Genomic DNA, 27,750 nt, shown 5'->3' on the forward strand with positions numbered 1-27,750 from the left:
CAGTTTTAGCTTATTAAAATTATGTCCATGATCCATCTCATGTTATTTTTCATGTTCAATATGAGGAAGGGGATTAAGGTTTGTTGTTCCATATGGATATCCACTTGTTTCAGTATAATTTGTGTGAATGCCTTGGTGCGTTTTTAACAAAAACATACTGAACTTACACGTGTAGATCTACATCTGGACTTTTCTCATTCATTATCTTATCTCAGTCAATATCGTACTGTGTGGATTAGTGTAACTTTCTAGTGAGTCCTGGTAGTGTCAGTCCCACATCTTTATTTTTTCAAGATTGTTTTGATTATTCTTGACCTTATTTCTGTATACATTTTGGAATCAGGTGGTTAATTTCTATTTAAAAAGTTCCGACTACTCTTAAGATTACATTGAATCTAAAATTGAATGTGGGGAGAATTGCTATCTTAATAACATTGAGCCTTCCAGTATATGAACATGACATATTTCTGTATTCCAGAAATGTTTCAGGTTTTCAGTCTTGCATGTATTTTATTAAATTTATCTGAGTAAATCTACATCTTTTGATTTTTGATGCTTTTAAAAATGGTATACTTTTTAATTTATTTTTTGTTCGTGCGTGACATGTTCTCACTTTGTCACCAAGGATGGAGTGCAGTAGCGCGATCTCCACTCACGGCAACCTCTGCCTCCGGGCTGAAGTGATCCTCTTACCACAGCTTCCCGAGTAGCTGGGACTCCGCATACACCACCATGCCTGGCTAATTTTTGTATTTTTTGTAGAGACAGGTTTTCGCCATGTTACCCAGACGGGTCTTGAACTTCTGGGTTTGAGTGATCTGCCCACCTCAGTCTCCCAAAATGCTATTATAGATGTGAGCGACTGTGCCTGACCTAAAAATGATATACTTTAAAAATTTTCTCTTCCAATTGCTTGTTTTATGTGTGTGCATGTGCCTATGCATGCACACACAATGGCACAGTTTGTGTAATTGTTTTGTATTCTGCGACCTTGCTAAATTCACTTATTATCGTAGTTTTTTGTATTCTGGGCTTTTTCTGAGAGAGTGTCTCACTCCATTGCCAAGGCTGGAGTACAGTGGCGTGATTGTGGCTCACTATAGCCTTGACTTCCCAGGCTCAAGCGAACCTCCCACCTCAGCCTCCTGAGTCGCTGGGACTATAGGTGTGTGCCACCATGCTTGGCAAAAAAAATTTTTTTTTTCTAGGGACAGGGTCTCACTATGTTGCCCATGCTGGTCTTGAACTCCTGGGCTCAAGCAGTCCTCTTGCCTCAGCTTCCCAAAGTGCTAGGGTTGCAGGCATAAGCCACCACACCCAGCTACAGGATTTTTTTTTTAAGTGTAGATTATTTCAGATTTCCTGCACACACACATTACCTGTTAATGAAGAAACTTACAGTTTTTCTTTGCCTTATATAGTTGTCCATTGGTATCTTCAGGGATTTGGTTCCAGGATCCCCTGTGAATACCAAAATCTGCCGATGCTCCGGTCCATTATACAAAATGCCGTAGTGTGGCTGGGCATGGTGGCTCACATCTGTAATCTAGCACTTTGGGAGGTTGAGGCAGACAGATTGCTTGAGCCCAGGAGTTTGAGACCAGCCTGAGCAACATGGCAGAACCCCGTCTCTACAAAAAATACAAGAATTAGCCAGGCATGATGGTGTGCATCTGTAGTTCCAGCTACTCAGGGAGGCTGAGGTGGGAGGATCTGCTTGAGCCCAAGAGTTCCAGGCTGCAGTGAGCTGTGATTGTGCCACTGCACTCCAGTGTGAGTGACAGAGTGAGACCCTGTCTCAATAGATGGATAGCCATATAGCTGGGCACGGTGGCTCACTCCTATAATACCAGCACTTTGGGAGGCTGGGGCAGAAGTTTGAGAAGACAAGCCTGGTCAACATGGTGAAATTCCGTCTCTACTAAAAATACAAAAATTAGCTGGGCGTGATGGCACACACCTGTAATCCCAGCTACTTGGGAGGCTGAGGCAGGGGAATTGCTTGAGACCAGGAGGTGGAGGTTGCAGTGAGCCGAGATTGTGCCACTGCACTCCAGCCTGGGCGACAAAGCAAGACTGTGTCTCGGGGGGTAAAAATAGCCATATAGTACAGTCAGCTCTTTGTATCTGCAGATTCTGTATTTGAGGATTCAACCAATCTCATGTTGATCTGTAATTGGTTGAATCAGTGGATGTGGAACCTGCATATATGGAGAGCCACCTGTGTTTCATTTTCTTGCCTTACTGCACTGGCCAGAACCTCTATTACAATGTCAAATGGAAGTAATGGAGTAGACATCCTTGCCTTATTCCCAATTTAAGAAGGAAAATTTTAAGCCTTTCACCATTCACTATGATGTTAGCTATAGGTTTTTCATATGTGCCCTTTATCAGGTTGAGGAAGTTTCTTTCTATTCCTAGTTTGGTGAGAGTTTTTATTATGAAAGTGTTACATTCTGATGCTTTTTCTTTATCAAGATAATCATAAGATTTTTCTCCTTTAATTCTGATAATGCGGTGAATTACATTGATGAGGTTTTAAGTATTAAATTGGCCTTGCATGCCAGTATATTATCCTTTCTGTGCTTTGCTGGATTTGACTTGGCAATGTTTTGTTAAGACTCTTTGTTCATGACAGGTGATGGTTTCTTTTTTCATACGTCTTTGCTTGATTTTGGTATCAAGGTTTCCTGGCCTCATAAAATGAGTTGGGAACTGTTTCTTCTCTATCTTCTGGAAGAATTTGTATAAGACTGCATTATTCCTTTAAACGTTCAGTAGCATTCACCAGTGAAGTTTTATGTGCCTTGAGTTTTCTTTGTTGGAAGGTTTTTAACTATACATCTAATAAATAGATTTAATACTATTCTGATTTTCTGTTTCTTCCTGTGTCAGTTTTGGTAATTTTTGTCTTTTAAAGCATTTCTCTATTTTATCTAACTTTTTTGGCAGAAAGTTGCTTACAGTATTCCCCTGTTACCATTTAAATGACTGTAGAGCCAGGTGCAGTTGCTCAGACCTGTAATCCCAGATCTTTGGGAGTCCAAGGCAGAAGGATCGCTTGAGCCCAAGAGTTCAAGGCCAGCCTGGGCAATATAATGAAGCCTCGTCAATAAAATAAAATTTAAAAATTAGCCAAGCATGGTGGCGTGCACCCGTAGTCCTAGCTACTTGGGAGGCTGAGGTGGGAGGATCACTTGAGCCGGAGAGGTGGAGGTTACAGTGAGCTGGGATCATCGCACTGTACTCCAGTCTGGGTGACAGAGCCAGACGCTGTCTCAAAAAATAAAATAAGTGACTCTAGAATCTATAATCCCTTCTTGGGGGTATTGATAATTCTTTTTCTCTTTGTCTTTTAATGTCTCCCTAAAAGTTTATCAATCTTACTGATCTTTTCAGCATTGCCTTTGTCTGTTATTTGTTTTCTTAATCTTTATGAATTCTTTCATTCTTCTTACTTTGGGTTAATTTTTTTTTTCCTTCTTTTGAGACAAGGTCTTGCTCTGTTGCCCATGCTGGAGTGCAGTGGTGTGATCATGGCTCACTGTAGCCTCAACCTCCTGGCTCAAGTGACCCTCTCACCTCAGCCTCCCGAGTAGCTGGGACTACAGGTGTACGCCACCACACTCAGCTAACTTTTGTATTTTTTTTTGTAGAAATGGAGTCTCACTATGTTGCTCAGGGTGGTCTCAAATTCCTGGGCTCAAGTGATCCTCCTGCCTTGGCCTCCCAAAGTGTTAGGACTGCAGGCATGAGCCACTTTACCTGGTCTAATTTGCTTTTTTTAAGATCTTTCTTTTTAAAGTAGATGTGTATATAATTAACTTTAAACTTTCCTTTTCTAATACTAGCATTAATGTTATAAAATACCTCTAGTTGCAGTGAGCCAAGATCACATCACTGCACTCCAGCCTGGGTGACAAAGCAAGACTCCATCTCAAAAAAAAAAAAAAGAAAAAGAAAAATATTACCTCTAAATATTGATATAGTTGTATCCCACCAATTCTGTTATGTTCTATTTTTATTGCTCAATTCAAAATATTTTTAAATTTCCCTTGTGACTTCTTTTTTGACCCATGAGTTACACAGAAGAGTGTTACTTAATTTCCAAATATTTGAGACTTTTCTAGCTGTCTTATTGTCACTGATTTCTGAATTAGTTCTGTCAAGGTCAGACAATATAGCCTTATTTCAGTCCTTTTAAATTCATTGAGCCTTGTTTTTTTTTTTTTTTTGAGACGGAGTCTCGCTCTGTCGCCCAGGCTGGAATGCAGTGGCGCGATCTCGGCTCACTGCAAGCTCCGCCTCCCGGGTTCACGCCATTCTCCTGCCTCAGCCTCTCCGAGTAGCTGGGACTACAGGCGCCTGCCACCACGCCCGGCTAATTTTTTTTGTATTTTTAGTAGAGACGGGGTTTCACCGTGGTCTCGATCTCCTGACCTCATGATCCACCCGCCTCGGCCTCCCAAAGTGCTGGGATTACAAGCGTGAGCCACCGCGCCCGGCCGAGCCTTGTTTTATAGCTTATCATATAGGATCTGTTTGGTCAGTGTCCTAGGTGCACTGAAAAACAATTTATAGTCTGCAGTTTTATGTAGTGTTCTATAAGTGTAAATTGACTTAATAATATTAAAGTCTTTTATATTTTTACTGACTTTCTAGCAATTAGGACAATTGAGAAAACTGTCGAAATCTCCAGCTGGAATTGTGGATTGTCTGTGTCTTCAGTCATTAATTTTTGCTTGATGTATTTGCAGCTCTGATATTAGGTACATACAGATTTAGACTTCCTATGTCTTCTTGGTGAATTGACCTTACTCATTATAAAATGTTCCATCTTTATCTCTGTCCCCTCTTTAACCCATCTTGCCTCATATTTAAGTCTACTTCGTTAGATATTAATATAGAAATGAGAATGTTTTAAACCTGTGAGAAATAACAGCATGTTTATTTGCTGATGCCAGTGATCTATCAGAGAAGGGGGAAATAATACAGGAGTATTTCTGGGAGTATCAGAGAAGGGGAGTATTTGTTGAGTAATATCCTTGACAATATAAGAGGGGGAAGTATTTTATTAATCAATGGAAGGATTAGCCTTAGATAGGAGCATGGAGAATTTCTACCATAACAAGATGAAGGAGGGTATACAGGAATTGCTGCAGTAAGTTAGAAGGTATAGATGAAGCATTTTGTGCAGTTTCTTTTCTCAATGCTTCTGTTTCCTAAGTGAGATAGGAAGCAAGGTCATCTGTGGAGAATGTGCTTAAAGAAGGCATTGGAGGTTTGAGGAAATAGTCATCTAGGTGAGTGAGGGTAGACTTGGGAACTGTTATGATTGTCAGGTAGCACTAAGGGCCCACTTCAAGTTAGTTCTCATGAATGTGAAGTGAGGTCAGCCACGTCCAGATGAAAGTGTGCCACAAAGAATAGACATATAGTCAAATTTAACTAGAGTGGGTTTTTTTTTTTTTTTTTTTTTTTTTTTTTTGAGATGAAATTTTGGTCTTTGTCGTCCAAGCTGGAGTGCAATGGCGTGATCTCAGCTCACTGCAACCTTCGCCTCTGGAGTTCAAGCGATTCTCCTGCCTCAGCCTCCCAAGTAGTTGGGATTACAGGCGCCCACCACCATGCCCGGTTAATTTTTGTATTTTTAGTAGAGGCAGGGTTTCGCCATGTTGGCCAGGCTGGTCTCAAACTCCTGACCTCAAGTGATCCGTCCGCCTCGGCCTCCCAAATTGCTGGGATTACAGGCGTGAGCCACCACGCCTGGCCTAGAGTGGTTTTTTTTTTTTTACCAGGCTGCTATGAAAAAAATTAAGGCCAAGGGGTTGAGGATGTTTAGGATGGAGTAATAACATTGATGGGCCATGGAATTCTGCACTGGAAAGGGAGGAAAATTAGGATATGAAGTAGAAGAGGGACAGTGAAATTATGTTCAAATCAATTCACTGTGGCCAAGCACGGTGGCTCATGCCTGTAATCCCAGCACTTTGGGAGGCAGAGGCGGGTGGATCACCTGAGGTCAGGAGTTCGAGACCAGCCTGGCCAACATGGTAAAACCCCGTCTCTACTAAAAATACAAAAATTAGCTGGGCATGGTGGCACATGCCTGTAATCTTAGCTACTTGGGAGGCTGAGGCAGGAGAATCGCTTGAACCTCAGAGGCCAGGGTTGCTGTGAGCTGAGATGGTGCCATTGCACTCCAGCCTGGGCAACAAGAGCAAAACTCTGTCTCAAAAAAAAAAAAAAAAAAAGGAAAGACAAAATTCATTTTAAGTCTTGGTGGGGGTTGAAGAATTGTTAGATTTGGGGTATGGTTGGGTGTGGTGGTTCATGCTTGTAATCCCAGCACTTTGGGAGGCCAAGGCAGGAGGATCACTTTAGCGCAGGAGTTTGAGACCAGCTTGGGCAACATAGGGAGACCCCATTTCTACAAAAAATAAAATATTAGCCGGGTGTGGTGGTGCGTGCTTGTGGTCCCAGCTACTCAGGAGGCTGAGCCCAGGAGGTTGAGGTTGCAGTGAGCTGTGATTGGTTGTGCCACCACACTCCAGCCTTGGTGACAGAGCCAGACCCTGTCTCAAAAAACAACAAAAAAAAACAAAACAAAAGAATTGGGGGGTATAGGGAGTGAGGTAGGAAGATAAGTGGTGATGGTAAGATGGTACAATGTTTGAAATAGAGATTAAGGAGGTATAATTGTCAATAATGATAAATAAAGGCTAGGGCACGTCATGGAAATAAGTAGCTGAGGTACAGTAAAGACAAAATTCTCAGGGAGGAATCAAGGAACTCCAAGGCTGGATTGAGAGATTGATTTTCATTAATTTTGAAGTTACCAAGATTTAAGTCAGATGTAGTGTTGGAAAGTGCAGCAGTGAGCCTGGAGCTAAATTATTCGAAGAATGAGGGAGAGAGGTGGAACATTAGCTTCAAAGTGGTTTATTCTTAGGGTGTGGGGAGAGAGACATTAGTCTGAAACCAGCAATGAGGAGCAAGGAGGATACCTTGTTCTAGCAGTATGAGGATAGAGAAAACAACCACTACCTGAGAGGTCTGTAAGACAGGAGCATCCTTAGGGGAGAGCCATGTGTGCCAAAGAACTGTTAGCGCAAGATAGGAGAGCATTTGGTAGAGAGGTTGGGGATGTGGAGAATTTTGGTGGTAACTGACCTCTAAGTTTCACAGTGATCACAATGAGTTGGGAAGGGGTGGCAAATTAGATGAGTAGTTTTATACTACTGTATAGGGATGAGAATCCCAGTGATAAGGGAGTTTTTAAGAATTGGACTGCTGTTAATGGGAATAAAGAGTGTGATGGGATTAATTATGGCGTCTCTAAGGAATATTTAATGTTGAGATACCTCATCTTGAAGATTGTTTGTGCTGATGGGAATGTTGCCAGCACACTGGGGCCACTCTTGTGTTTTAAAATTATATAATTAAGCTTGTTTTTCAATTTAGCATGGCTAGGAAAAGATGTATCGGGCAGTATGCTAAGATTTCAGTTATTTAAAGAACACAGGATTATGAATAAACTTATAGTCCAGAATACAGTTAGATAATATACCCCGTGGGGGCCAGAATCCATTTATGTCTGCATTATGAGCACCTGTTGATAGATCATTTATATTAAATGTGTTAAATATTTAAGTATTTATTTATTTGAGATAGGGTCTGGCTCTGTTGCCCAGGCTGGAGTGCAGTGGTGTGATCTCAGTTCATTGCAACCTCTGCCTCCCAGGCTCAAGTGATCCTTCCACCTCAGCCTCCCGAGTAGCTGGGACTGCAGATGTGTGCCACCACACCCAGCGAATTTTCGTATTTTTTGTAGAGTTAGGGTTTCGCCGTGTTGCCCAAGCTGGTCTTGAACTCTTATGTATTTATTAAACAAGCTTTAAAAATTGATTAAAATAATGTGCCTTGGTGATTTCTTAATTTTACTTTGGGTTAATAAGACATGTAGACTATATCTTCTTTGATGCATTTGGCCTCTCCAAAAACTACTGAAGTGATTCTAAGAACTAGGAAGTATATGAACTTACTGCCATACATGGTGGTTCGTGCCTATAAAAGGTGGTGCCACTGACAGGGACACAAAGATTAGAGGGGAGAGCTGGCCCTGGTGGTACTGTTGCTGGTGATAGTTGAAGCCAGGAAAAAAGATGAGCTCTTAAAGGAACACACTGTGAAAGAAGGGCAGACCAAGGGCCAAGTCTTGAAAAATGCCTATGTCTAAGGGAGTGGAAGCAAAAGAAACCAGGTTAAGTCAGAAAAACAAGGAGGTATAGTATATAAGTGAGAAAGGAAGAATAATATTTCAGGTAGAAAAAGAGTTTAATAACATCTACTGTTATGGAGTTCAAGGAGAGTGAAGAAAAGCAAAACAGCACTAATTGTACAATAAAGTCATTAGTAACTCTGAAATAGCAGTAGCATGATGGTTAATTATAGTAACTGAGCTGTAGGAAAAAGGGTGGCTGAGGGAGGAGGATCACTTGAAGCCAGGAGTTTGAGGCCAGCCTAAGCAACATAGCGAGACCTTGTCTCTTAAAAAAAATTAAACAATTAGCCAAGTGTGTGGCACACACTTATAGTCTCAGCTACTTGGGAGACTTGAGCACAGGAGATCAAGGCTGCAGTTAGCTAGGATTGTACACTGCACTGCAGCCTAGGCAACAGAGCAAGACCCCATCTATCTTATCTGTCTGTCTACTGATTCATTCTCTCTCTCTCTCTCTCTCTCTTTAAAAGAACTATATATAAGAGTAGAAACAATAGGGCAGGGCAGGCATGGTGGCTCACACTTACAATCCCAGCACTTTGGGAGGCCAAGGCAGGAGGATTGCTTGAGGCTAGAGGAGTTCAAAACCAGTCTGGGCAACATAGCAAGACTCTGTCTCTACAAAAGAAAGAAAGAAGCAACAGTAAATATATTCAAAAGGAAGAATCATTGCAGGCCCTATGTTCTATATAGCAGCAGTCCCCAACTTTTTTGGCACCAGGGACCAGTTTAGTGGAAGACAATTTTTTTTCAGACCAGGGAGGGAGGTTTGGGGGGAATGGTTTTGGGATGGTTCATGCGCATTACATTCATTGTACACTTTTTCTATTATTACATTGTAATTATAATGAAATTATTATACACCTCTCTGTGGAATCAGTGGAAACCCTGAGCTTGTTTTCCTGCAGCTGGACAGTCCCATCTGGGGGTGATGGATACAGTGACACCTGAAGTGCATTGCTTATGTCCAGTCTACTTTGTAGTCTCGTTTTGGTTGCTGTCATTGCAGAAAACCCTGCCTCACAAAGATAAGATGTTGAGAATGGAAGCAGGCTTTTCAATACTTTTCTGGTAATCTCAGGATGTTCTGCCTTGATTTTAATCCAGAACATAAGGAGATTTGAAGTTGTCTGAAACATTTTTTTTTTTTTTTGAGACAGGGTCTTGCTCTGTTGTCCACGCTGCAGTGCAGTGGTGCGATCTCAGCTCACTGCAACCTCCACTTCCTGGATTCAAGCGATTCTCATGCCTCAGCCTCCCAAGTAGCTGGGACTACGGGTGCATACCACCAAACCCCACTAATTTTTGTAATTTTAGTAGAGACGGGGTTTCGCCATGTTACTCAGGCTGGTCTTGAACCCCTGGACTCAAGCGGTTCGCCTGCCTCGGCCTCCCAAAGTGCTGGGATTACAGATGTGAGCCACCACGCTCAGCTTCAAACACACTTTTAAGGCCACCTTCATTTGCAGTCTTGAGCAGTTGACCCTGTTCCAGCACGGACAAAGTCGATTCACCTGACTTATTCAAAAATGGGTCACGGATCCATTCCTTCCCAGTTCAGGGTTCTTTTGTGGTTGGGAAGTAATGCTCAAACTTTTGAAAGCTGAGATAGGTGATCGTGCACCAGCTGGGAGTAAGAGGACCCTGTGAGCCAGGGCCTTTCAAAATCTCTGCTAATGTTTGAAACATGTCGACAAACCCAGTGTTCACTCGTCACCCTCATACTTCCGCTTTGGCTTTGAATGCAGCCACTTTATCTGCCAACTTGAACACAATTGTTGTTCTCCCTTGAAGTGATGGATCAAGTTTGTTAAGCAGGTTGAATATGTCACAAAAATAAGCGAGTTTTGTGACCCATTCTGTGTCACTGAAATGTGCTGCCCGTGGTGACTGTTTTTCTAAAAGAAATCTCTGGAGTGGCTGTTGTAACTCAAAAACTTTAGCCAGTGATCTACTTTTAGAAAGCTATCTCACTTCTGTGTATAAAAGAAGATATGTGTGCTCTGTGTCCATCTCCTCACAGAGTAATGTGAACAGGTGTGAGGTAAGGGCATATACTTTAATGTGGTTGATAATTTTAATTACGTCCTGCAAAATGTTAAGTTCAGGTGACGTTTTTTAGATAGCCAGCATTACTCAGTGGATGAAATAGTGTGTAGACTCACATTTGGAAGCATCTTCTTTTTCTTTTCTTTTTTTTTTTTTTGAGACAGGGTCTCACTTTATTGCACAAGCTGAGTGCTCTGGCGTAGTCATGGCTCATTGTAGCCTCAACTTCCTGAGCACAAGCAGTTCTGCCTGGGACTACAGGCACATGCCACCACACCCAGCTAATTTTTTATTATTTGTAGAGAAAGGGTATCACTGTGTTGCTCAGGCTAGTCTCAAACTCCTGGACTCAAGCAATCCTCCCACCTCAGACTCCAAAAGTGCTGGGATCACAGGCGTGAACCACTGCGTCCGGCCAAGGTGACCTCTTTGACCTGAATAATGAAACCAGAAAGCTGTCCAGTCATGGCAGCCACTTTGTCCATGCATATACCAACACAAAATGACCAATTCAGTTTCCCTGATGTGTAATCATTCAAAGACTTGAATAGTTCTGCAGTGTGGTATTGGTTGGCAAGAAACGTATCCTCATGCACATCCTCCTGAAAAATATATTGAACAGAAACAAGCATTGTTGCCTTGTTGTCAGCATTGGTAGACTCGTCAACCTGGGTTGTGCACCATGGTGACTCAACCCTCCCTAACAATTGTGCCTCAATATCCCCTGCTATTTCATTAGTTCTTCTAGTTATGGTATGAGCCTAAGGAGGAACATGCGCCACCCTTTGAATTGGAGCTTCTCCTAAAAGTTCACGACAAATGTCCTTAGCAGCAGGCAGGATTAACTCTTCACCAGTAGTAAAGGGCTTCTTAGTTTTAGCAATGTGGTTAGCCATTAAGAATGAAGCTCTCAGTGCAGACACATTTGATGAAGTGGTGGCCTTCAATAAATTGCTTCTGTTCTTCGTGTTCATGTTTTTTTCTTTTGAAAACTCCAGAGGCTTGTCTTTTAATGCAGGATGCTTGGTCTCGATGTAACTAAGCAGTTTTGAAGGTTTTGTGGCTTTGTTGGATAGCTGGTCACCATGTACTGTACAAAGAGGGCTTGGAGAATGTGAATCACCTGTTGCAGTGAACCCGTAATTTAAGTAGGACTCTTGATATTTTAAATGCAGCTTTCTTTTTGTTGGCAGTCTTAGAGTCTTCTGCTGTCTCATCATTGGGTCTTTCCCCTTTTTCAAAGAAGCTCTCCAGTGACATTTGTTTTTCACTCATTTTGGCTAGGGTTAGCAAAAAGACTTACCAAAACCGTGACTGAGACAAGTGTACAGTGTGAGAAAGAGGCACAGATGGAAGTCGCAAATAAAATAATGGGTTGGTAACATGGGGACTAAAATAAATGTTGGATTCTGACTTAAAGCCTGCCACTAGATGCACCTGTGCAATGGAACTACATGAACTCATTTGCCATTATAAAGCCTGCCACCAGATGCAGCTTAGTTGTCACTTGCCACTCACTACTCACTGATAGGGTTGGTGGTTTTTTTGTTGTTGTTTTGTTTTTTTTGAGACAGAGTCTTGCTCTGTTGCCCAGGCTGGAGTGCAGTGGCGCGATCTTGGCTCACTGCAACCTCCACCTCCTGGGTTCAAGTGATTCTCCTGCCTCACCCTCTAGAGTAGCTATGATTACAGGTGTGTGCCACCACAGCCGGCTAAGTTTTGTATTTTTAGTAGTGACGGGGTTTCTCCTTGTTGGCCAGGCTGGGCTGATAGGGTTTTGATATGAGTCTGCAAGCAATTGATTTATTATGGTTTCTTTGCAGTCAGACCTCTCTGCTAACATTAATCTGTATTTGCATCCGCTGTGCATCTCCTGCTGTGCAGCCTCATTCCTAACAGGCCACAAACCGATACATGGGGTTTGAGGGCCCCTCCTATAGAGCAATAAGGTGCCATTTAGTATTCCAGGCCCTGAGCTTCCATTTTTCTACAAAAGTGTGAGTGACATAGATTTTGTTTTTGTTTTTTGAGATGGAGTCTTGCTGTGTCACCCAGGCTGGAGTGCAGTGGCTCGATCTCGGCTCACTGCAACCTCTGCCTCCTGGGTTCAAGCGATTCTCCTAGTTCAGCCTTCCGAGTAGCTGGGATTACAGGTGCACACCACCACACCCAGCTAAGTTTTGTAATTTTAATAGAGACGGGGCTTCACCATGTTGGCCAGGCTGGTCTCAAACTCCTGACCTCAGGTGATCCACCTGCCTCGGCCTCCCAAAGTGCTGGGATTACAGGCATGAGCCACTGTGCCCAGCTGCGACATAGGTTTTTAGTGCTTATTTTGAATTGTTTCAGTTTTTTATACTGTATATTTTTTCTGAGTATTGCGGTAATACATATTTTGCAGAAAATTTGGAAAGTACATAAAAGTATATGAAATAAAAATTATCCATAATTCATCACTCAAAATACCTACCTCTGTATTATAATTTGGGGTGTTTTCTTCTAGTATTTTTTATTATATATTCATTTCTATTGTTTCTCTTTTGTAAAATCGAGGTTACCGTATCATGTTCCGTTCATTTAACTCTGCATTGTGAACATTTTCCTATGTTTGTCGTGATAACGTTTAACAATTATGTAAGCCATTTCATGTGTTTACTGTAATTTATTTAATCATTCACCTGTGACATTTGGGTTGCTTGTTTGCTGTACTACCATAACTGCCTTATAAAGACTTGAAGATATTTAATGTTTCTGATATCCTGGAGAAAGTTCACATTTTGTACATGTTATGTCACACTGATTGAACCTTAAATCCGCTAAATACCAACTTTTAGTTCCTATTTTCTGTGGACCAAATTTTATGGGAAAATATTAAAACCTCACTAATTTGGATGACAGGGGCATCAGAAGAAGGCCAATCTGAATTTTAGAAATTATTATCATAACTAGGCTTAAGACAACTTTTCTTACTCATTACTTGTTCTTTTCTCTATGTCTTTTTACCCATCAGTACCAAAATGTCATATAATATACATATTAGTTTGAAAATTAATTTTTCAGAATTTCTAGATTTTCCAAACATTTTCAAACATTAGAGATGTAGTAGTTGTGAATTTTTAGGTTAATGAGTCTGGACATATTTGACTATTTTTTTTAACTATTACGGGCATACAAAAAATACAGTGCTGGCTGGGCATGGTGGCTTTGCCTGTAATCCCAACACTTTGGGAGGCTGAGGCGGGCAGATGACCTGAGGTCAGGAGTTTGAAACCAGCCTGGCCAACATGGCGAAACCCCATCTCTACTAAAAATACAAAAATTAGCTGGGCGCTAATTTTTGGGTGGTGGGTGCCTGTAATCCCAGCTACTCGGGAGGCTGAGGCAGGAGAATCACTTGAACCCGGGAGGTGGAGGTTGCAGAGAGCCGAGATCATGCAATTGCACTCCAGCCTGGGCGACAGAGAGAGACTCTGTCTCAAAAAAAAAAAAAAAAAAAAAAAAGGAAACTAAGCAATATCTCTGATTCCATCACTCTGCTTTTTCGAATCTTAACATTTGCCTGCATTTGCGTAGACCTCTTTTTTTTCTTTAAATTTTTGTTATGAAAAATTTTAAACATAGAACAATTGAGAGAATAAAACAATACTCATGTATATTTAACACCTAGATTCAACAGTTAACATTTTGCCATATTTGCTTTAGTATTGTGTAGTTTTGCTGAATTATTTGACAGTAGGTATCTAAATATCATGACACTTCCCTATAGTATATCTCCTAATATATGGACATTCATATATATATATATATATATATATATATATATATATATCTCCATAATACTGTTATCACACTTAAGAAAAATTAATGGTAATTTTTTCAATACTGTGTAATTTCTGGTTTCCCTAGTTGCCATCAAAACACTAATAGCTTTAAAAAAAATTAGTCCAGGCATGGTGGCTCATGCCTGTAATTCCAGCACTTTGGGAGGCTGAAGTGGGAGGATGGCTTGAGTCCAGAAATTGGATACGAGCCTGGGCAACAAAGTAAGACCCCCATCTCTACAAAAAATTTTAAAAATTAGTTGTTCATGGTGGTTTGCGCTTGTAGTCTCAGCTACTTGAAAGGCTGAGGTGGGAAGATCTTTTGAGCCCAGGATTTCAAGGTTGCAGTGAGCTGTGATTGTGCCACTGCCAGCCTAGGTGACAAGGAGACCCTGTCTCAAAAGAAAAAATAAAAAAATAAACAAGGATCCAGTAAGGGATTATGCACTGCATTTGGTTGTAATGTTTCTTAAATAATCTCCTTTAATGCAGAGCAGTCCCTTTCCGGCCACATGCAACTTTTCCCCTACATGACATTGATTTATTTGGGAGAGTAAAGTCATTGCACAGATAAATGTACATTCTGGATTTGTGTTTTTCCTTTTGATATTAGTTTAACTTCCTCCTCTATCCTCTGTATTTCCTGTAAATTGGAAGGTAAAAAGCTTGATTAGATTAAGATAAAATTTTTGGTGAGAAAACTTCATGGGTGATGCAGCATACAGTTGGTCCTTGAACAACGCGACTTGAACTGTGTGGGTCCACTTACACATGGACTTTTTTTTCTACCAAATACAGATAGAAAATACAGTGTTTGGGACACCAGACAGAACTACAGGACTTGAGTATCATGGATTTTGGTACAGTCAGGGGTCGTGGAGCCAGTCTTTTGAGTATACTGAGGGATGACTGTACTTCATATTGCATTGAATCAGGAGGCACATAATGTTGTTCTGTCCCACAATGAATGATGCTAAGTTAGATCATTTGGAAAGGAGGTGACTACCAGATCTCTCCAGTGAAAGTATACCTTTTCTTCTGTAAATTAGTAATCTGCTGGTGATACTTTGGCATGCAGGGAATGACCTGGTCTGTGAGGACAGTGTTAAGAAATTTTTCATCTACAGTTTATCTTCTTTTTCCCCCTGAGATGGAGTCTCACTCAGTCACCCAGGCTGGAGTGCAGTGGCACAATCTCAGCTCAGTGCAACCTCCTCCTCCCAGGTTCAAGCGATTCTCATGCCTCAGCCTCCAGAGTAGTTGGGATTATAGGGACCCACCACCATGCCTGACTAATTTTTGTATTTTAGTAGAGACGGCGTTTCACCATGTTGGTTAGGCTGGTCTTGAACTCCTGACTTCAAGTGATCCGCCTGCCTCGGCCTCCCAAAGTGCTGGGATTACAGGTGTGAGCCACCACGCCCAGCTCTCCAATTTATCTTTTCATTCTTCAATTGCTTAAGAATTTTTTAATGAATAAAATTTTCTTCCTAAGATAAATTTTATCAGGGAACTGTCTAGTATTTCAGTACTCACAACAAATACAAATAAAAATAATAAAAGGATACCCATTCCATCTTAGATTGATAGAAATTAAAGTTGAGGGTACAGAGTATCCTTGAGTACAGCAGAGTGTTCTCAAGGGTGTAAGGGAGCAAAGGAGTTTACAAGCTATGGGTATATAAACTGCTTGTGGGTGTATAAACTGTTAGAATATTTTTATAGGGCACTTTAGCTAGCTAGCTATCTATCTGTCTGTAATTTTTTTTTTTTTTTTGAGACAGTCTCGGTCACCCAGGCTGGAGTGCAGTGGCATGATCTTGGCTCACTGCAACCTCTACCTCCTAGATTTAAGTGATTCTCCTGCCTCAGTCCTCCCAAGTAGCTGGGACTACAGGCATGCGCCACCATGGCTAGCCAATTTTTTTTGAGAGAGTCTCGCTCTGTTGGCCAGGCTGCAGTGCAGTGGCACGATCTCAGCTCACTGCAACCTCTGCCTCCCAGGCTCAAGCAGTTCTCCTGCCTCAGCCTCCTGAGTAGCTGGGATTACAGGTGTGTGCCACCATGCCCAGCTAATTTTTGTATTTTTAGTAGAGACAGGATTTCACCATGTTGGCCAGGCTGGTCTTGAGCTCCTGACCTCAGGTAATCTGCCCACCTCGGCCTCCCAAAGTGTTAGGATTACAAGCATGAGTCACTGTGCCCAGCCTAATTTTCGTATTTTTAGTAGAGATGGTTTCACCATGTCAGCCAGGCTGGGTGTGAACTCCTGACCTCAGATGATCCGCCCGCCTTGGCCTCCCAAACTCCTGGGATTACAGGCATGAGCCACTGCACCTGGCCACTTTAGCAATGTTTATATAAATATTTCAGTACTCTCCCCCTAGTTTTCTGCTGCCAGGAATTTCCCGTGTATACTTATAAAAGTACAGCAGGATGTATATAAGATGTCATTGCAGTGTTATTTTTAATAGCAAAAAACAAACATGAGAACAACATAAATGTCATCTAGCAGTCAAAAAGAATGACTTCATCAAACTCAGGTTATTGTTATTATCAGAATGTTTCTTACAGCATTCTGTTTTCATTTGCTGTAACTTTTCTTATCTCAAAGCGTCTTTTTGTTTTTCCTTTACTCATTGCATTGTGCATAAACATGGAAAAATAAAAACTAAATCAGGTGCCTCTGTCATAACCTAGCCTTCTGATTCTTAGAATAAGTAGGGTTTTGATGCTGAAGCACTCAAAGTAATATTTTAATTTTCATTGTTCACTAGTCTCTTGAGAATACAGTGTAAATAAATCCTATAATGGTGAAATGACACTTTGAGTAAGAAAAATGTTGGCTGTATCCTAGTTATACTGAAACTCATGAAATAGGAATACCTGTCACCTTCAATATCTTTAGTATCTTTAATATCTCTATTTTTTTGTCCCTTGAAACAGTTCGTTTTCCTGAAGATCTTGAAAATGACATTAGAACTTTCTTTCCTGAGTATACCCATCAACTCTTTGGGGATGAGTAAGTAACTTAGTAAAATGTTTGTCAAATTAGTATGGAAAAAAAATTTTCATTCTTTTTCTTTTAGATTTAGAAATCAAATTTTATTTTCTTTGTTCTTATTTTTAATGTGGTTTATCTTAAAATATATGTTATAGTGGTGTTTTTTTACAGAGACACCAGTCATTTTAATATCTACCATTTAGTGCTATAAATGCATTATTTAATTCTCACAACAGTATTAATGATGGTATTATTATTTGCTACTTTGTGCATTGATAGAATTGGATAATTGTTCATGAACATACAAATGGCTGGAGTGTAGATTTTAGGCAATCTGACTCCGGAGCCCATAATCATAACTACTACTTTTTTCTGCTACCATTTTGCTAAATTACTTCTAGTAGCGTGTATTCCCCTGAAGTTGTAATAGAAAGCTTAAGTTGTTATTCTATGATTAAATAAGCAGTTGAGAGAAGTTTATTTATTTATTATTTATTTATTTATTTTTGAGATAGGGTCTTGCTGTGTCACCCAGGCTGGAGTGCAATAGTGTGATCAAAGCTCACTGCAGCCTGAACTTCCTGGGCATAAGCAGTCCTCCCACCTGAGCCTCTGAGTAGCTGGGACTACAGGCACACACCATCATGCCTGGCTTTTTTTTTTATTTTTTGTAGAGGTTGGGTCTCCCAATGTTGCCCAGGCTGGTCTTGAACTCGTGGGCTCAAGTGATCCTCCCACCTGTGCCTCCCAAAGAGCTGGGACTACAGGCATGAACCACTGTACCTGCCCTGAAGTTTATTTTTTAGAAGGAACTTTAAATATATGTCCCAGGCCAGGCGCAGTGGCTCATTCCTGTAATCCCAACACTTTGGGAGGCTGAGGCGGGCAGATTGCCTGAGGTCGGGAGTTCCAGACCAGCCTGGCTAACACGGTGAAACCCCATCTCTATTAAAAATACTAAAATTAGCCAGGCATGGTGGCACACGCCTGTAGTCCTGGCTACTCGGGAGGCTGAGGCAGTAGAATCACTTCAACCCTGGAGGCAGAGGTTGCAGTGAGCCGAGATCACGCCACTGCACTCCAGCCTGTGTGACAGAGCAAGACTGTCTCAAAAAAACAAAAACAAAATAAAGATATGTCCCAATATATTTAGCACTGTTCTTTAATTTCCTATACTTTGATTACATCATTGAAATAGTTACTTTGTAAAAAAAACTTTTGATTTTGAAAACATTTCACATTTGCAGAAAGTTGCAAGAATAGTACAGTGATCTCTGTATATTTTTTTACCTGGATTCACCAGTTGCCATTTAGCTACATTTGCTTTAATCATTCTCTCTTCTTGTTGTTGTTGAACCATTTGAGAGTAGGTTGCAGATCTATCCTGATCCTTTACACCTCATTTCTCTTCACTATGTATTTCCTAAAAATAAGGTTAATAACCATGGAAGAGTTGTAAAAATTCAGGAAATTTAACATTGATACAGAGTCTCGTGTTGTTGCCCAGGCTGGAATGCAGTGGTGCTATCTCAACTCACTGCAACCTCCACTTCCTGGGTTCAGATGATTCTTCTGCCGCAGCCTCCCAAGTAGCTGAGATTACAGGCACCCGCCACCACACCCAGCTAATTTTTGTATTTTTAGTAGAGATGGGGTTTCACCATCTTGGTCAGGTTGGTCTCAATCTTCTGACCTCAAGTGATCACCCACCTTGGCCTCCCGAAGTGCTGGGATTACAGGCGTGAGCTACCACGCCCGGCCTGATACAGTACTATCTTCTGATATGCAGCCCATGTTTCAGATTTTGTCAGTTGATTTCTAGTAATTCCTTTATAGCAATTTTCTCCAATCCTGGATCCAATACAGAATCATATTGTATTTTGTTGTCATATCTCTTCATTCTTCTTTAATCTGAAACAGATCCTCAGCATTTGTTTTTTCCTAACAGACATTTTTGTAGGGTATAGGCTAATTTTGTAGAACTGTTATATTGGATTAATTTGATTGGTTTATTTGTGATTAAACTCAGATAATGCATATTTTTGCTGTGCCATTACAGAAATGGTATTGTGTCCTCAGTGTATCACATCAGGAAGTCTGTGATGTCAGTTTGTCCCTTGTTGGTTAACTTGGGTCACTTGGTTTAGTGGTGGCTGCTAGGTTTTTCCACTATAAAGTTAATCTTTTTTCCTTTGTAATTTATAAGTAGTTTGTAGGGAGATACTGTGAGACTGAAAATATCCTGTTTTCCATCAAGCTTTCACCCAGAAGCATCCATTAATGATTCTTGCTTGAATCAGTATTTTACTATGATGATTGTAAAATGGTGATTTTGTAACTCTTTCATACTTGTTTCATTTATTAGTTGGGCGTGCTACTATAAGAAAGAGCTCTTCTTCCTCTTATTTATTTCTTTATTTGTATCAAACTCAGGGATTCTTTTTTTTGTTTTTGTTTTTTGAGACAGGATCTTTCTCTGTCACCCAGGCTAAAGTGCAGTGGTGCGATCACAGCTCACTGCAGCCTTGAATTCCCAGTCTCAAGCAGATCTTCGCACCTCAGCCTCCTGAAGCACTGGGACTATAGGCGTGTACCACCGTACCCTGCTAATTTTTAAAAATTTTTGGCCGGGTACAGTGGTTTAGACCTGTAATCCCAAAACTTTGGGAGGCCGAGGCAGGAGGTTTGCCTGAGCCAGGAGTTCGCGACCAGCCTGGGCAACAAGGTGAGACCACGTCTCTACTAAAATACAAAAAATTATCCAGGCGTTGGTGGCGGGCGCCTGTAGTCCCAGCTACTTGGGAAGCTGAGGCAGGAGAACTGCCTGAACCTGGGAGGCAGAGGTTGCAGTGAGCTGAGATTGCGCCACTGCACTCCAGCCTGGGCAACACAGCGAGACTCCATCTCAAAAAAAAAAAAAAATTTTAAGAGATGGGGGTCTCCCTATGTTGACCAGGCTGGTCTTGAACTCCTGGGCTCAAGTGATCCTCCAAGTGCTGGGATTACAGGTGTGAACCACCACACCTGGCTAAGGAGTCTTTTACAATTCAGTGGGTTATGTACAATCTGTTACTGCTACTAATTTTGATGCTCAAATTATCACAGATTTGGCAAGTGGCCACCCTTTCAGACACTTTTGAGTCTTTCTGATATGTCCTTATAATTTTGATGATACTTTACTTTCTCGCACAATAGGATGTTTCCAGATTCATCTTGTACTTTCCCTGTTCTGGAGTCAGTCAGTCTTCCGTGGAACCCCTGGTTTGTTGTAGTAGGAAAGGGTATTTAGACATAGTGGACATTTAAATATTTCCCTTCATGTCTTTTTTCCCCCCATGCATTATTTTAACATCATTGACATATTTCTTTAATGTGTGGGGGTTTTGAGTTTCTTTGTTTGTTTGTTTTTTGAGACGGAGTCTTGCTCTGTTGCCCAGGCTAGAATGCAGTGGCATGATCTTCTCGGCTCATTGCATCCTCTGCTGCCTCCCAGTTCAAGTGATTCTCATGCCTCAGCCTCTCGAGTAGCTGGGACTACAGGTGTGTGCCACCACACCCAGCTAATTTTTTTTTTTTTTTTTTTGTAATTTTAGTAGAGATGGGGTTTTGGCATGTTGGCCAGGCTGGTCCCGAACTCTGGAGCTCAGACAGTCTGCCCATCTCAGCCTCCCAAAGTGCTAGAATTACAGGCGTGAGCCACTGCACCCAGCCATATTTAATGTGTGGCTTTTTTTGTTGTTTGCTTGTTTTTTGAGATGGAGTCTCACTCTGTTGCCTGGGCTGGAATGCAGTGGTGCAATCTTGGCTCACTGCAACCTCCGCCTCTCAGATTCAAGCGATTCTTCGGCCTCAGCTTCTCCAGTAGGTGGGACTACAGACACGTGCTATCACACCCAGCTAATTTTTGTATTTTTAGTAGAGACGGGGTTTCACCCTGTTGGACAGGCTGGTCTTGAACTCCTGACCTCAGGTGATCCACCCGCCTCAGCCTCCCAAAGTGCTGGCATTACAGGCGTTAGCCACTGTGCCCCGCCTTAATGTGTGTTTTGTTTTGTTTTGAGATGGAGTTTTGCTCTTGTTGCCCAGGCTGGAGTGCAATGAATGGTGTGATCTTGGCTCACTGCAAGCTGCACCTCCTGGGTTCAAGTGATGCTCCTGCCTCAGCCTCCCGAGTCGCTGGGATTACAGGTGCCTGCCACCATGCCCAGCTAATTTTTGTTATTTTTAGTAGAGATGGGATTTTGCCATGTTGGCCAGGCTGGTGTCAAACTCCTGACCTCAGGTGATCCACCCGCCTCGGCCTCCCAAAGTGCTGGGATTACAGGCGTGAGCCACTGCACCAGGCCCTTACTGTGTTTTTAAGTCAACAAATGTCTCTTCCTGCAACAAATTTCCTGTGAATTTTTCATTATTAATGTATCAGATTAGGCATTTTATATGCTTTCACATATTAATAATTATATCTTATTATACGTAGATTAATGCGAAAATTTCAGCCTTTTATATTTTAAACAGGTTTTACTGTATTATAAAAATAAGAATATTTTCTCTTTGGAGTTCTATCTTTAAAGAGACAATGTTTTATTCTCTACTTTTTACTACTTTAAAAAATCCATATAATAATATCTTAGTAGATAAGATCTAGTTTTACAGATAGTGCTTCTTTTTAATTTTTTGAGGCGGAGTCTTGCTCTTTTGCCCAGGCTGAAGTGCAGTGGCGCAATCTCAGCTCACTGCAGTCTCCACCTCCTGGGTTCAATCTATTCTCCTGCCTCAGCCTCTTGAGTAGCTGGGATTACAGGCACCCACCACCACATCCGTCTATTTTTTTTTTTTTTTTGTAGTTTTAGTAGAGACGGGGTTTCACCATGTTGGCAGGCAGGTCTTGAACTCCTGACCTCAAGTGATCCCCCCGCCTCAGCCTCCCAAAGTGCTGGGATTACAGGTGTGAGCCACCATGCCTGGCCCAGATAGTGCTTCTTAATGGCATTTTGCACACTGTTTTGCATAATATCACTGAAAGTGGGGGTCTTGTATACCATTCTTCTAAGGTGGGCAGGTGACAGTAACATAATAGTGATATCCCTGAACTGTATGACCCAAGCATGATATTGGTCTTGATCCTAGTATCATTGCCACTCCTTTCTTCTTCACATAACTTTCAGAGTTGCTGGAATGGACAATGCTGCATATATTCGTAGCCTAGACAGAAATTTGGAAATGACACTGCTTCTTTCAAACACTTTCTTTCACAATTCACTTTCTAAAAAAATCAGAATACAGCTTTATTGAGATATATACTGTGCAATTCATTTAAAATGTACAATTCAGTGGTTTTTAATGTATTCAGAGTTGTGCAAACAGTCGATTTTGGAACACTGTCATTACTTCCATCAAAAACCCTAAAATGCATTAATAGTCACTTTCCTTTACCCTGACCCCTAGTCTTAGGCAGTCACTAATCTACTTTCTGTCTCTATAGATTTAGCTATTCTGGATAATTTAGAGTTCACTTTTTAGAAGACTCTTTTAAGCTGGAAAAAGGAATATTAAGGCATAAATGTGATAGCAGGGAGCAGGGGTGGAAAAATTATCAGCAGTTCCATATCTGCCTTTTGATTTCATAGAGCAGTTTACATGTAGTAAGGCAGGTGCTATCGCCGCAGCTCTGGATTTTGGTGATTCAGTAAGCAGGAAGTTGGAGGGACTAGTCCAAGGCTTGGTAGCTGCTTGCCTAGCCAGGTCCTAGTTTAACACTACTTCTATCATTTGAAATGCCTTCTAATACTGGTAATGGTAGCAGCAGCAGCAACAGTAGCAATAGTATTAAATGTCTGACATTTATTGAGTACTTATGCAATGTGCCAGTTTTATAAGTAGTTTACGTGTATTAACTTATTTAACCCAAACAACATTCCTGACTTAGGCAACATTCCTGAGTTATTCTATTTTATAGATGAAAACTGAAGCACATTTTATCATAGATTTTTTTTTAAGTATAGTTTAAAATCTTGAAACTACCCATGAAGTTAAACTTGTTTATATGTAGGGTTAATACTTTTTAATGACAGCAAAAATTCATTCCATTATTGCTATTTTTTCCATTTCAGTGAAACTGCTTTTGGTTACAAGGGTCTAAAGATCCTGTTATACTATATTGCTGGTAGCCTGTCAACAATGTTCCGTGTTGAATATGCATCTAAAGTTGATGAGAACTTTGACTGTGTAGAGGTAAGAACAGAAATACTTTTTAAACTGTTTTCCAATTTAATTTATTTTAAAATAGGTTTTAGGCCAGGTGCAGTGGCTCACACCTGTAACCCCAGCAGTTTGGGGGACCAAGGGGGGCAGATCTTTTGATCTCAGGAGTTCAAGACCAGCTGGCCAACATAATGAGTGCCCATTTCTCAAAAAACCCACAAAAATTAGTGGGGCGTGGTGGCATGTGTCTGTAATTCCAGCTACTTAGGAGGCTGAGGTCGGAGGATGGCTTGAGCCCAGGAGGCAGAGGCTACTGTCAGCTGAGGTCATGCCACTGCACTACAGCCTGGATGACAGAGCTAGAGCCTGTCTCAAAAATAAAACAAACAAACAATAAACAAATAGGTTCTAAAAATTAAAGGTTTGGGCTGGGTGCAGTGGCTTGTGGCTATAATCCCAGTGCTTTTGGAGGCTGAAATGGGTGGATCTCAAGCCCAGGAGTTGGAAACCAGCCTGGACAACATAATGAGACCCTCAGCTACTTGGGAGGCTGAGGCAGGAGAATCGCTTGAACCTGGGAGGCAGAGGTTGCAGTGAGCCAAGATCGCGCCATTCATTGCACTCCAGCCAGGGCAACAAGAGCAAAAGTCCATCTCAAAAATAAACAAATAAATAAAGGAAATAATGGACTGTTGGTTAGGGCTCAGAATGAAGCTAGGAGTGTAGGAGAGAAAACCCGTATCATCTTAGAGAATATATATATTGTCATAAACTTAGTTTTGGTAGAAACACGAACATGAGCTGGATGCATTGGCTCATGCCTATAATCCCAGCACTTTGGGAGGCCAAGGCGGGTGGATCACGAGGTCAGGAGTTCGAGACCAGCCTGGCCAACATAGTGAAACTCCATCTCTACTAAAAATACAAAAATTAGCCAGGCATGGTGGCACATGCCTGTAATCCCAGCTACTCGGGAGGCTGAGGCAGGAGAATCACCTGAACCCAGGAGGCGGAGGTTGCAGTGAGCTGATATCAGCCTGGGCAACACAGCGAGACTATCTCAAAAAAAAAAAAAAAAAAAGAAAAAGAAAAAAAAGTGCCTCTGCTACTGAGGAGACTGAGGCAGGAGGAACATTTGAGGCCAGGAGGTTGAGGCTACAGTAAGGTAAGTGTGATCATGCCATTGCACTCCAGCCTGGGTGACAGTGAGACCCTGTCTCTTTAAAAAAAAAAAAAAAAAAAAAAAGGCCAGGCCTAGTGGCTCACATCTGTAATCCTAGCACTTTGGGAGGCCAAGGCAGGTAGATCACTTGGGCTCAGGAGTTCAAGCCAGCCTGGGCAGTATGGCGAAACCCCATCTCTACCAACACGCACACACTTGCTGGGTGTGGTGGTGTGTGCCTGTAGTTCCAGCTACTCTGGAGCCTGAGGTGGGAGACTGGCTTAAGCATGGGAGGTGAAGGTTGCAGTGAGCCAAGATTGTGCCACTGCACTCCAGCCTGAGTGACAGAGCCAGACCCTGTCTCCAAAAAAAAAAAAACCAAAAAAAAGAAGTGCCTCTGGTTGGTGAGGGGTTAGAACAAAATGAGGAACATGTATTTGGCAACTGGAGAAAAGGATATCCTTGTTCTATAGTGGTAGAAAGCCTAGCTGAGTTATGTCCTGCAGTTCTGTGGAAAGGAGAACTTACTGTAAGCAATGAACTTGGATGTTTAGCTGAGGAGGTTTTTATTCAAAGTATTGGAGGTGTGGCCTGATTTCTGGCTGCTTATAGTAAAGTGATGAAAGAGATAAATTGAGGAAAGAACTGTTAAACAAAAAGGATACAGGACTTGATGATTTGGGAAATTCTTAGCCTATCCAGATTGTAGAAGACACTAGTTAGGATATTCATTGTCAGGAAAGTGGAAAGTGTGTTCTGGAGAGAAAGCCGTGAGTGTGACAGGATAACCTTTTGCTAGTGCTGAAGAGATTAGGCATGTGACTCATGGATCTCCTCAGTTGTCTCAGCAAAAAAGCTAGGAATGTAGATCTGGGGAACATCTGTGGAAGACCCTCTTGTCTAATGGTATGAACCCTCATGACGTACACAGGCGACTTAAGGGTTTTGAGAATTGAAACTCTATAGTGCAGCTTGGATTGACAGGACAAAATGAAGGAAGGCTGTATGAACTCTCCAAATTTCACAGGCAGGAAACAGGCTAATAAAACTGCTCAGCTGCCAACATGTGCTACCTTTAAAGAAAATGGAAGAATGACTCTGAGGGCAAAGCTTTGGGTCCAGAGGGTGGAGTTGTAGGCCACAGTTATTCTTAGGCCTTGAAACCTAATGGAGTTTGCCATGCTGAATTTTGAAATTGCTTGGTGGCAGTGGCTCCTTTCTTCCTTCTTTTCTCTTCTGGAATGAGAGATTCTATAACTGTTGTCCCATGCCTGTCCTACCATTGTCTTTTGGAAGTGATACTGTGTTTTCTAATTTCACACGTTCATAGATGGAGAGGAATTTTGCCCTAGGATGTATCATACCCACAGTCTTAACTATAGCTGATTTAGATGATGAGATGTGTGACTTTTGAACTGACTATATCTAGATGAGATTTTGGACTTGAGTTGATATGGTAATGGTTGAGACTTTTAGGAATGTTTGGATAGAACGAATGTATTTTGCATGTGGGATGGACATGAATCTTTGAGGGCCTTAAGAAAATTATATTTTAGACTTGTTCTGTTTCTGAGCATTCCTTATTTAAGGGCATTGAAAATCAAGCATTACTTCACAGAGGTGATTTTTTTAAAGATTAAATCCCATTTTGTCACTAAATCATATTTATAAAATTGAAAGTTAATTCTTACAGCAAAATCGCTTTTCTTTGCACTTACAAATCCAGCAAGTTTTAGTAAATTATATCTGATATATTGTTGGTAATACTGTGCTAGACACAAGTATGGAAAATGAAATATATTACTTCATACTGTATGTCATAACTTTCTTCTGCAGAAGTAGCAGTTCCTAAAGAATTAACAATGAAACCAACTTTTTCAGGGCTTTAAACTGACTTTAACTGCTGACTTTACCTCTTTTGCCACCCCTATGCCCCATCTATATTTTTGGTTAAAATCTCCTCTCATTACTGGAACTGACTTACTTGGCCCTTTTTTATTATTTAAATTTTGAGGGATTTGTTATATTTAAAGGTTTTGCCCAAAGTCATACAACTAGTAAATAATCAGTATTGTACTAGGAGATGATTATTTAGTGTTATTATGGATAATATATAATAATATCCTGATTAAAAGATGTTAGGAATATTTATGACCTGTTCTAAGAGGATCCAGGCTCTTGTGCTTATTGCTTTTTCTTTCTCTCTCTCCCGTTTTTTTTTTTTTTTTTTTTTAATTTTAAGTTCTGGGATACATGTGCAGAATATGCACATTTGTTACATAGGTATCTTTCTCCTTTTGACCATGTGTTTTTTTCCCCTTCATTAAAAATTTTTTTATTTTTGTTTTTAATTTTTTGTAGAGACAGGGTCTTGCTATAGTGCCCAGACTGGCCTCAAACTCCTGGCCTCAAGCAATCTTCCCACCTTGGCCTTCCAAAATGCTGGGATTACAGGCGCAAGCCACCGTACCCAGCCTTCTCCTGTGTTTTATGCCATGTGCTCCCAGTTTACTGCTATCATTGTAAGGGGCTTCACACTAGCAAACCCCTTATGGTTAAAAATACCATATTGGTAAGCTTGATGGAATCTGATTAATTCATACTATATGTCATAGCTTTCTTCTGCAGAAGTAGCAGTTCCTGAAACATTAACAATGCAACCAACTTTTTCAGGACTTTAAACTGACATTAACTTCTGACTTTACCTCTTTTGCCAACCCTGTGCCCCATCTATAAAATGAATTGTGCATAGCATGAAAAAGATCTGAAGTAGTTTCATATTTATTATTCAACTTTAATATTAGAAATATTTTGAGTACTACTTGTTTTTTTGTGTGTGTTTTTCCCCACTTCCCAGCCATGTTTGAGATGACTGAGCTTGCCAGATAAATAATATGTAACTACATTTAATATTTGTTTTATTTAATATAGTTTGTGTCCCAGGATAACTTTTGAAATTGTGCAGATACAAAAGTGATTCTGAGTAATACTGTAGTGGTTTGATGTTTGAAAAGATGTAATCTTAGATGAACTAGCATTTAACACATTTATTAAAATAGAGTTTTTTCATAATCAAATATGTAGATTGCTAAATTCTCCAGACCCAAGCCCAGCTAGATATTCTTATTAAAAATGCAGGTGATATTTTTCCTTGTGTGTAAACCCACTGTTGGAGGGTTTTTGTTTTTTACAGTTGCAGCTGATAGCACTAAATTGATTTCTTCCAAAG

General features: G+C 41.0%; 2 protein-coding genes across 3 annotated transcripts in view; one reads left to right on the top strand and one right to left on the bottom strand.

Moving 5' to 3' along the window:
* SLC25A12 (solute carrier family 25 member 12) overlaps window positions 1-27,750 on the bottom strand; it is a 238,474-nt gene that overhangs the window by 161,889 nt on the left and 48,835 nt on the right. The gene's annotated exons all lie outside the window — the stretch shown is intronic.
* Window positions 1-27,750, top strand: part of HAT1 (histone acetyltransferase 1) — a 69,219-nt gene that overhangs the window by 8,600 nt on the left and 32,869 nt on the right. For both annotated transcript variants that reach the window (XM_055289730.2, XM_055289731.2), the window contains exons 3-4: window positions 17,101-17,176; window positions 23,269-23,389. In XM_055289730.2, coding sequence (XP_055145705.1) covers window positions 17,101-17,176; window positions 23,269-23,389 — 197 coding nt within the window. The remainder of the gene's footprint in view (window positions 1-17,100; window positions 17,177-23,268; window positions 23,390-27,750) is intronic.

The sequence above is a fragment of the Symphalangus syndactylus genome, chromosome 8 (genome assembly GCF_028878055.3).
Source record: "Symphalangus syndactylus isolate Jambi chromosome 8, NHGRI_mSymSyn1-v2.1_pri, whole genome shotgun sequence".
NCBI classification, from domain to species: domain Eukaryota; kingdom Metazoa; phylum Chordata; class Mammalia; order Primates; family Hylobatidae; genus Symphalangus; species Symphalangus syndactylus.